This window comes from Pseudopodoces humilis, chromosome 18, assembly GCF_049639895.1.
Source record: "Pseudopodoces humilis isolate 2021_Gansu_Grassland_sample_001 chromosome 18, ASM4963989v1, whole genome shotgun sequence".
NCBI classification, from domain to species: Eukaryota; Metazoa; Chordata; class Aves; order Passeriformes; family Paridae; genus Pseudopodoces; species Pseudopodoces humilis.
In genome coordinates, this window is record NC_142217.1 from 9,353,332 (window position 1) to 9,364,593 (window position 11,262).

Here is an 11,262-nt window from a genome sequence, read left to right on the forward strand (position 1 = left end):
GTCCTGCAGAGGGAGGGTTGGGGTCTGCAGTGGTGTGGGGCTGCCACGGAGCCGTGCAGAGCCTCCCAGGACCCAGCAGCGCCTTATCAGACCTGTGCATGTGCGACTTCGTTGGAGCAAAGCCAGGCAAATGATCACCACGAGATAAATCCAAGAAACTTGTCCTTGTTAGCAGAAAGTTCCCCACAGGGCAGGGTAGTTCACCCTATTTTACTTTTTTCCCCCTGCAGTTTCTTGATTGCAGACTTGGCTTTTAATTAGAAACACAATGAAATGCAAGGGAATCCTCTGAAAAGTATGATCATTTTAACATTCATCAAAGTTATCCTAAGAAGTTCCTTTTAAACACATGCAGCTGTTTCACAAAACCAGACACATTATAATAGTAGCTTAAAAAGGAGTGGAAATTATTCTGGCTGGTCTGCAAACCACTGCACACGCAGGCTTGCTGCCTGAGGAGGGAGTTTAACAGCAGCAGCGCTGGAGGGTGATATATGATGTGACATTAAACGGAGCTGGAAAGTCCAAAAAAATATTACTGCTGGGACTGAAAGAGTTGCACTCTCAAGCCATGTGGGGTAGGAACTGATAAATGTAAGCATGGCTTCCAACCTTTACTTAAAAGCTAATGTAAGAATATACTAATCCGACAGCCTGGTTGGGGGTTCCTGAAAGTTGTGGTGTTTGTTTTAAATCAAAGTCACCTCAAAATGAAAGCTGTGGATTCCCAGTGGATGATGAGTTTGTGACAAAAAAATAAGCTTTGTTTAAACCCCCTTGATTTGTTCATTTATTTGTTTTAATTACTTTTCTACGGAAAAAAAAAGTATTGAGCAGCCTACCCTTAAATATGTCCTTACTGAATATGCACTGTAAATATTGCCCTTGGGGAAAAGAAAGAGCACCCAAGAATCAAAGAAGTGAACTCTGAGATGCCTTACCATGGTGTAACCTGAACACAAGAGAGGGGAAAAAAGAAAAGCACAGATGGTGGTGTTAGTTTGTTAAATAGAGAATCAGGTAAGCAATTTTTGTTTCGTTTAAAAATGTTTTTGCTTGAGTTTCACCAACCATGTTTCTCTTAGATGACAAATGTAATTAGAACAGGTAATTGTACAGGTGGATTACTGCCTGCGTCAAGCTGTGCCCTTGCAACAGGAGGGACAGTCTGTGTCCAAGCCAGGACAATCAGTCTTGAGGACAGTCTGATGAAGGAAAATACCAACAGCTTGATGTTTGTACTTAACGCTTGCTGCAGGTGGTCAGGGGAAGAAGTCTGTGAAGTGCACAGAGCAGGTCTGAATCAGCTACTGCTGAAAGGGTGTCTTTGCAAGTGTGAACAAACCTCTTGGGGTTTCTTTTCCTAAAGGTGATTACCCAAGCATAATCACTCCTCCGGAAAACTGATCCAGTGACACCGAGATTGGGTGCCTGACGCGAGGGAGCTCAGGAAGGAGAACGTAACCGACTCCTCAGAGGGAGCTGATAAAGCTTAAAAAAATCTGCCCTGTGCAGGACAGAAACTAAAACCTCTGGAACAGCCCAGCTGCCCTGCAGTCTACAGACACAGTTTGCTCTCATTCGAGGGGAGAGCAAAAATTTGGTCTTAAAGAATTTTTTATTTTTAAAACTTCTTCCAAAGTGCTTTCCAGATCTGATATCCACACCAGACTTCACTGGCTCCTTGTCACCTTCACTTGTGATAATGTGCTTGGACAACAAACAGCCTCTTTTAATGGAATTCCCTGCATAATGCTTTTGGTTAATGTTCAATCTCCAACAAAATTCACAAATGCATTTTGCTATTTAAGACCCTAAACTTCTATATGCTTGTTGTTTTTTTTTTTTTCTGTTGTCAGTAGAAAGAATAAGAACAGTTAATACAAAATATCCCAGGCTGTAATTATGCAACTTCTGAAGTTAAGAAAGTAATTTTTGTGTATGTTCACCTAGGTGGCAATTTCTTTTAAAACCTGAAGCCATGACTCAAGGACTGTGAAATATTTTGATCTAGATATTGATCTCACCCTAAAATTTTAATGAATGCTAAGTGCATCCATGTGGGAAAGATTTTACAGTTCCCATTCACCCAGTAGGCAGTCTGACATTAAGAGGACTTGCTGTATGTCAGCATCTTAAAAGACACTCTCATATTTCATGTACTGTCAAGAGAAATGCTAGATGATTAATAATATGATTAGACCGGTATATTTTCATAGACATATTTCAAAGCTTTGCTATAAATAAACATCACTGGAAATACACTTTAATTTGCCTTTAGTTTGCTTGTACAATGACTGTACTTTGAAACAAGAGATTGTTTCTAACCCTCAGACGTGGGCTCTGAGGGTATTGGAGAATTAGATGAAATGCAAGTTGCACCCAGAGCAAACAGGCCAAATTCCACCCACCATCCCAACACAGTGTCTGTACAATGCATGAATCCCCAGAGAAAATAGTCCAAAGATTCTGTTTTCTAAAATGCATTTTGTCTCTGATTTCAAACATACACCTTCACCTCAAAGCCCAGTGAAGAATGTCCTTGTAGCAGCCTCTGCCCTCCTGACTGTGGAGAGAGGAACCTGCTGAGCTGTGTGCTTGGGAAAGAGCAGCTACCAAACATCCCTTTGCCTTCTTCAGCCTGGGCAAAAGTTGTATTTAATTTCTACCACTAAAAAATTCATTTCCCAGGGAGCTCCATGGCACCTGGGCAGCATCTGAATGATCTATGGTGGGAAGACAGAAGCAGAAGCAGTGGCTTTGGTTACACTGAAACATTTGCATCACAGAGGTTTGAGCTTTTGTGCTTTCAGAGCCTTTTTCTTTACCCTTGAAAAGACAACTCAAAATCCAAGTATACATAAAAATTTGATCCACTGCTTCATGGGAAAACATTGGTCTAGCACTGAACTTCTAGAAAATCAAATTAAAAATTCAGGGATGGCTCTTCAGCACAGCATCTGAAGGTGATGGAGTGAGCACAGAGCAAACACTGAGGGCACACACATTCCCTCTCTTGATTCAGTGGTGAGCTGCCATTGCTGCAGAGGACTTACAGATGGATTTGACTGAGGTTTATTTGCAAACACACGTCCTCCCCTCCTGGCAGCAGTCCCGAGACACAAATCAGCCAGCCGGGAGGTGCCAGCACTGCCAGTCACACAGAGGAGATGAGTTCACTGCCAAGGCTTCAAATGGATAAATGCAGCCTCTCTGCAATTCCACATTTGAGAAAAGTCTGCTTGGAGAAATAAAAGTATCCCTGCAATGCTAACTGGGTCAAATCAAGGTAAAGGCAAAATTTAACAGCGTGTGCAATTTGGGGTCCTTTCAACTTCACAAAATGAAGGTTCTCTTCCTCTCTCCCCCCCTCCACTGTACATTTATCTAACAGTAAAGACTTTTAAGGACCTGAGTCTAGAGAATTATTTATACAAAACTCCTCTCAGTACACTGGATATATTTAACATTTATGCATTTTGTTAAAATGAGAAGAGAAAAAATAGATGTTGTTTTTATGTATCCCTGTAAGTTTGGCTTTTAAAATAAATTGCCATTTCAAAACATGTAGATACCTCAGCTAAAAGAGTTCTGGGAATCAGTATCTACTATCAACTTTATTTTTAGCTTTGCCTTTGAGTTTCACGTTGTTTGGGAAAAAACCCCAGAAGTTCCTTCTCCTCCCAATATACCCAGTGTTACACCGTACAATTTATAGCAACTCCAGATGGAAAAAACTTACTCTCGTTTGTTTGCTGGCATGAAGATAAATATAGTCCCCATTTCCGGAGAATTAAAAGCAACTATCCCTCTAAATGACAGCAATTTTCTATTAGAATTTCTTTTCCCTCACTTATCTGAAAGTTGCAGCTTCTTTTTACAAAGAATGATTAAAATGTTTAGTTTGAACACTCTCAAAATACCACGCAGAATAAAATTGAAAAATTTTATTCAGAAACACAGGTAAAACACACAAGAATGTAAGTGCAGGAATTGTAAGTTATTATATAAAAATGTATTGGATAAACGCAGTATATTCAGGTGCAATTCTGAACACAGGATTCATGAATGTGAGTCCCTATACAGTTTTTCTTCTATCAGCACTGGGGAAAGAGAGCTTTGCTAACATTTTTTAAAATTGACAGTAAGTATCACCTTGTCACACTGTCTCATGAGTAGATGTTACAAGCTAAAATAGTCCCACTGGATTTATTAGAGAAATTTATGCAATGAAGAATGTCCTAAATTAAATCTGACAGACCTTGAAATGAGAAATTAGAAAATGAAAGATATCATCTCTTTATACTTTGTAAAATAAGAGGCTCTTCGATGCTCGTGCCAGACATCCTTCCTGGTTCTGGAATTCTGTCTGAAAATGAAACACAGACAAAAATATTCTCATGCATCTGGAGGTCCAAGGTGCTCTTCTATTTGTCCAAGGTTATCTTCTACTATTATCAATGTTATTATTTATAATTATCAATTATCTACTATTGATGCACAATATCATCATACAGAACCAAGGCAATTTTACAAATAAATGTTTCCATGCAGCTTTAGGAGATAAAAGCTTTGCGTTACAAAGATTTGATTTCAGACAACTTCCAACTCAGCTGAAGTGAATGAGCAAAAGAAATACCATATTCCACACCTTTTATCAGGATCCCCAGTCTGCTGGAATACTCACACATCTAAATAAACAAGATGTTTTCTAAAGTGAAAAGGAAGTTATATGTTAAGCAGGAGACTTGGCAGGTTGAGTTTATGAATGGACTTGATTACCTGAATATGCAGCCTAATGGAAAGAGCTGGATAATTAGTATTTTAAACCTACTGCCTTTAGGTCTCCACTAACGTACTCCATAAACACAGGTAGAAAGTAATTGCAGAATACATTTATTTAAAGGTTCAAAGCCTTAAAAATTTTATGTTCTTGTTTAGTTCTAAAAGCAATGTGCTGTTGTGTCTTATGATTAATCCTGAGTTCTGTAACTAACTGTAATGAATTAAATCTCCATGTGAAGTTATATTGGAGTCAACAGGGCAGGGTGACACTGCAGAGTCGGTAGAAATAAAAGTATACTTTAAAATTCTCCTATACATTCAGTTTGTTTTGAAAACGGCGAAATTTCTGATATGAATAATAGTTTTATAACAAAGCAGAGCAGTTTATAGCGGTTTTAGCAGGGAAATTTTGTTTCTTCAGCGCCCTCTTCTGGCAGAATAAAAACATCATTGTCTCATTGAATTAACTGTTAAAAAACTGTTAGTGCATCTCACCCTTTTCAGATGTCAGTAAGATCTCAGGCTTCACACTTTTGAAATTTTTTGGATACAAACCAAACAGTTCATAGTATTAACAAGAGAGTAATAAATTCTTACATTAAAAAATGAAGCAATATGCCAAGCAGACTCTTTAAAGGAAAAAGCTGGACCAATGAACCTTTTCATTCTCTAGCTTAGGTGCTATTAATTGTAACCAGTCCAAAAGCAGACCAGAAAAGGCAAACAAGATTTAGCAGTGTTTATTACAGAGCAACGAACTTTGGGCTTAAGCTTTTGTGGCAAATAGGATATGAATTATGTTCTCAGAAAAGGTTTATGCCCATGTAAAGAACTGAGAGCTAAAGAGTTAAGAACTTTCTATAGAAATTAGGTTAGAGGAGGTAAGAAACAGAGATATACCCACTATTTAATATATTTTATTGAGAATTTAGGTTAAAATATTGTATTAAACTCCCAATATAGTCAGACTGTCTCTAGCTGACCCTTTTCAGATTTGTAATAATATAAGAGAGTACAATTTGGCCAGTTGAACTTTTAGGGATATGGTAAAGCCATTTGGTGCCAGATGAAAGCAAGCATTCCTTGCACAGAGGAGGAGGTACATGGTGTCCAGCTGCATATTTATGCATGGTATAGGAAATCTAGTCACTGATAAAAGTGCTTCAAAAATGATATTGCACCCACCTTTTTGATTTCTCTCAGCAGGTGGTTTGCCAAGGTTCTGCTTTGGGTAAGTCAGCAAAGATGCTTTTGGAAGGATATTCTGGGTACTTTCTTCTTTACCACCATGTAAGAAATGAGAGAGAATTCCATACAGGAGAGGTCTGCTTAAGGGAGAAATTACAAAAGTAGCCTATAAAGTCTATGAAATATTGAGCATTAAAATATACAGCCTTCTCCCAGGACTTCTCAGATCTTAGTACTTACTTCTGCAATCTGTACTGACATCTTTAATGACTTAAAACACATCCAAGTATCATTAAATAAATAAGCACAGACCTAAGCTCCCCCTGAACACCAACACTGCCCCAAAAAGCTCAGACTAAGAGACACTGTCCACTGAACTCCAGCTCCCCTGGCAGGTGATGAACTGGAGTGTGTTTAGCACAGGAGCACAGATCCACATTCTCACTCATGGATCAGAAGGATCCACACACTCACAGGAGATCAGACTTTGGTGGACTATAGGCCAGTCCACCACGGTACATTTCAAACTTGGCTCTTCCTAAGCAGCTGACAGGTTCAGACAGCACAAGGTACAGACAATGCTGAACCTGTCTGAACCTGCTTCAGCCCTCAGGTCAGTAATGCAGTTTTTTATTGGAACATTCTGATTTTGTATCTAATCTCACAGTAATCTTTTTATTGCTCCGCACAGCAACTCCCAGATACGCAAAAAGCAGATCTACTTTCTGTAGAAAGCAGACTGTATTGGTAAGACAGCTGTGTTTTGGTGTGCAAGGGCACTATCTGGAAAATGCCACCATGTTGGCAGAATTCAGTGTTAGTTTGGAGTATGTCTGAAAATGGCCCCATGTTTGGCATCGTGAAGCTGAATTCAGCATATTAGAACAGGCGTGGGATCAGCCATATTTCAGTTGGTGAGAATATTTAAATGCGATTTATAACTGCACTAAAGAGAAAAATATACTGGTATGCAGAATATAGAATATACTGTGCATTCCAAAATTCCATCTTACACTGATTTTCCACTTGCATCTTCAACTATATTCAGCTCTCTGGCAAGAAATTCTCTATCCAAGGGCACTTCAGGCTGGCCGGATTCTGGAAAACAAAATCCCTGAACCTTAAGACTGGTAAGAAAAATGTCACCAATTAGCAGAAGACTTCAAAAGATCAAGAGAGCAACCACCTCCCTTTTAGACTATTAATAACTATCAGTGTATTGTGATTCCAAGAAATTCAAGCATTAGGGATTCATACTGGTATAATTTACAATAGCACATTACAATTTGTATCTTCACTCCTAAATAATCTAAGAAGAATATTAAAGAAGTCTTACAGTGTAAAGATAAATTCATCAGGCAAACAACTCTTTCTCTAAACTACTACTCTCTGGCATTTCAAGAAATTTGAGTTTGCAGGCTGTTACCAAGTTTTCTTGCTCTTGCATCAACTACTCTGTTAAACAATTTACCTCAGGGGTAAAGGAGCAGAGAGTAAGTTTTCTTGAAAACTATTGGAGTGATTTGGCTTAATGCTGCAAGTAGAGCTGTGGAGAGGCTGTTTGTACCGTGTTAATTCCCAAGAGAAGACAAGGTTATACAGCTTGTCACACTTACTAATTCAATAATATCAACAGAATTATTCATTCACCCAATCACTGATTACTGTTACAGCGATGACACAAATTCATTGCCAATACCTGCCGTCAACACAGATGCTGTGTATTTATACTTGTTGTACTCCAGGTATTCCCGAATGAGCTCGTTGATCAGGAGGTTCTCCCGGGACAGCGTCGGCCGCGGCTCGCTCTGGTCATCCAGGGCATTGAACACTTCAGCTCTGATCCTCGCTTTGATTTGGGCAAGAGCTCCTCTTTTTTCCAATGTGTCCTTTAAAACTATCACCATAAAAAGGGACGTTAAATTAAAGCCCAACGCATCAAGCAGCTGAATTAATTAGCCCCGATACAAACAGAGTTTTGGCGTGTGCCCAGTGCTATAGCGATAAGGCGCCAGCACCCACCACGCTGGTGGACCCAGGCACGTCACAGATAACAGCTAAGCCTTCAGAAAAGTCACAAGCACATATTTTTTTTTTTAGTCGCAAGCACACGTTCTGGAAATGTAAGAAGTAGGATGTTACTGCGCCAAGATGCGTTTAATACTGAAGTATACTGAAATACAATCCACAATACATGACGGGGGCAGCGCCGAGGGACGGGAGCCCCCATTAGCGCCCGCGGCAGCTCTGACACCCACCCGGGTGGCCGCGGAAGGTCCGGCCGCCCTCCCGACACATCCCCGGTCCCGGCCCCGGTCCCGGTCCCAACCTGCTTTGAGCTCCGCCACTGTCGCCATGGCCGCGCCGGGACCCGGATGGCGCAGCGCGCACTGCGCACGCGCGGGGCTGAGCCCCTGAGGGGACAGCGTGGGGCTGGGCGGGAGCTCCGTGAGGGGACAGCGGGGCTCCCACCCGGCCCCGCACAGAACGGGATCCCCGAGGGATACTTCTGCTGCCAGCGGCCCCAGGGAACCGGATCCCCAAGGGATCCCTCTGCTGCCAGCGGCCCAGGTCGTGCCGGGATAGAATAACCTGCATCAGCAGTGCCTCCGTGCTGCCCGGGCAGCTACCGCCCGGTGTCCTGCTGTGCCCGCCCGCAGTCCAGCCTCTTCAGCTGGGCCGAGTGCCAGGGTTGCCGCGCTTTCTCTGTATTTTCAGAGGCTGGCAAAGATCGGGGAAGGAAACATGGAAATGAGCGACAATTTCTCCCATGTGTGTTGCGGAGGAGTTTTGCACCGAGTCCCTAGCAGATGTACTGTTGAGTAAAAGGAGTCGCCAAAGCTGAGCTTCTAATGAAAAGGAGTTGCCAAAATGTAATTCTATACGGGATGTTTTGCAAGCCTGAGGATCCCTGGCATGTCTGGACGCTTGTGTGTGTGCTCCGTGTTGCTGGGATGAGTCAAGAGGGTTTATTTTGTCAATGCATGAAGTATTTCCCAAAGGAAATGCAGCCGGTGTGGGTGAACAAACTGGATTTGCTATTGTCTAGATGGAGCAGCCTGCTGGGGCTTGAAGGAAGATGTGAGTCGTCTTAGGCAGTAAAGACTAAGACAAGACTTAAGTGTGGGGGTTGGGGAGGTTGTTAGGATTGTTTCATTTTTTTACATTTCCTCTCAAAGAGAATATTTATATGAGAGTCTTCCAGAGCATCTCTGATAGAGGTCAATAAATAAAATTTAGGAAAATCAGAAGTGATGGTGAAGTCAATGTGTTTCCTTAGCCCAGCAGTCACTGTCAGTGAGTCAGGGCAGTGCTTGTGCCTGGCCACCCTGAGCCTGCTGCCTGGATCCCCAGGGCGACTCCAGGGACAAACAGCTGCTTATGGTTAATGTTACAGCATTTTCACAGAATAAACATGTTTCTCTGCATCCTTCCAAACTTCTCCGTGACCTTGTGAGTCACTTTTCCATCACACCTGATTTCCCGTTGATAGTTGTTGCAGTTTTCCACACTGCTTCAATTTCCTATCCTACTTCAATTTGTACCCTACAAAAACAAAAAGCTCATATAGAATTTTGTGTGGTTCATTTTTCCGCTTGCAAGGGAATCTCCTTTTTAAACAAGATTTCAGTTTCTATTTCTTGTATTAATCTGTGATTTAAAAGATGCTGTTACAAGATTGGTTTGTGAAATCCATGTTCAGTGACTTCCTGGTACTCTGGGACCTTGGTTCTGTATTTCTGCAAGTTTGGCCTTGTGTTTGCTCTGGTTTTTCTCCTCCACAATAAATATTTTGAATCTGTTACATTTTTCTTCTGAACTCTTTTGGTTCCTCTCCCATTAATTATTTGCTCTGTATTTTGACTGTGCTTTGGTTTACAAGGAAATAGAATCAACTGGAAGAGAACTAGTTTATGGTGGAAATCCAAGAATCATTATTTGAGGAGAAACATCATTGACATGGAGCATGACAATTGGTGACATTAGGACAGTCTGGGGCTGAAAGAGAAGTATTTGGAATGTGAAACTTAAATTTTGTTAGTCTTTTAGCTTACAGTAATATCTTGAGAAAAACATACGTGAATAAAAATGTATCTTTCTAAGCACTCCTCACTTCATGCTTATTTACTGTCTTGCTTATAAAAATAAAGGGAATCATACTTGAAAATTTAGCTGTTTTCTTGCAATACTATAAAGATTTTAACATGATATGAATTAAAGTATGGGTTAAACTGACAAGCTTCTGACACCCAATGCGTGTGTTTTGATCTTTCTGTGATAATTCTGCTCCATTCATCAATGCCAATGGGAGCTGGGTTGGGCTGGACTCAGCTGCTGCCGCTCTTTGACCTGACACCCTGAGAACGTGGGGTCCGGGGGACAGACCAGAAGTATTGCACTGCAGAAGTGTTGGATGGACAATCTGGCCACCACTAGCACAGCTCTGAAACTGCAGGTGAATAAAGAAGCAGTCTGTGATATATTTTCTGTGTGTATGATGCCTGTTTCTAAGTTATACGTTAAACTATACAAGACCTGTCTCTTTCTAACAACTTCGTCTGTTACCATAATTGCCCTGGATGGACAAGAGCATTTTAAATTGAAGTTGTGTGATTAAAGATTTCAGATGTTACTGTAGAGTACTATGTAACCACCCTGCTATTTCCTGCAGCATGTGATGCCATTCCTACATATGTACCACCATACTCCAGCTGGTCTATTCTGGTACAGTAGTCAGGCGAGCTGACTGTGGATTTAACTGGTGCATTTTAAATAGGATGTGAAGAGTGCATCGTGAGACACAACCCAGTGCAACCACAGGGCTGTGCAGTTAGCTCAACTACTACGTATTTTGATGCAAGCCTGATTGTGGATGAAGTTGTTTTGGTTCCGTTTGTGTTAGTGAACTTGAACTAGTTCAGGGCATTGAAACCAGTACAACTGGTTCACGCTGAGAAGTGAGCTATTTGAAGATGAGCTTAGGCTTTTCCTGAGGCCTTCCCCTAGGACCGTGCCTTGGCTCAGTCCCGCGGAGCCCGGCTGCCAGCAGGGCGCTGCGGTACCTGTCCTCGAGGGACACGCGGGGATCCTGTTCCCAGGCGGCAGTGCCACGGAGAGGGAGCTGCTGGCTCTGGTCCAGCCCGGCGGGCAGGTGCGGTGCGGGTGCGAGGCGCAGGATCCCGGAGGCTGCTGGGGCAGCTGACCCGGGCAGGCGGGCGCGCCTGCGGTGCTCCGGGGCAGCGATTCTGCCCGGGGTACGCTGCCGGGGCGCGGGGCATTTCTGCGTTG

At 42.1% G+C, this 11,262-nt stretch overlaps 1 protein-coding gene across 6 annotated transcripts; it reads right to left on the bottom strand.

Moving 5' to 3' along the window:
- Positions 1-3,932: 3,932 nt before the first annotated feature.
- CEP20 (centrosomal protein 20) lies at positions 3,933-9,749 on the bottom strand. 6 transcript variants are annotated; one of them, XM_088064026.1, is made up of 5 exons: positions 8,232-9,742; positions 7,673-7,870; positions 6,987-7,071; positions 5,971-6,113; positions 3,933-4,369 (listed from the first exon to the last, which is right to left on the bottom strand). In XM_088064026.1, the coding sequence occupies exons 1-5, from the start codon at positions 8,569-8,571 to the stop codon at positions 4,293-4,295; spliced, it is 843 nt and encodes a 280-aa protein (XP_087920152.1). In that variant the 5' UTR covers positions 8,572-9,742; the 3' UTR covers positions 3,933-4,292. The 6 variants fall into 6 exon arrangements, with proteins under 6 accessions (XP_087920152.1, XP_014107990.2, XP_005522975.1 ...); XM_014252515.2 differs by having other exon boundaries at positions 5,971-6,110; positions 8,232-9,735; XM_005522918.3 differs by having other exon boundaries at positions 5,971-6,110; positions 8,303-8,435.
- Between the last annotated feature and the right edge of the window lie 1,513 nt (positions 9,750-11,262).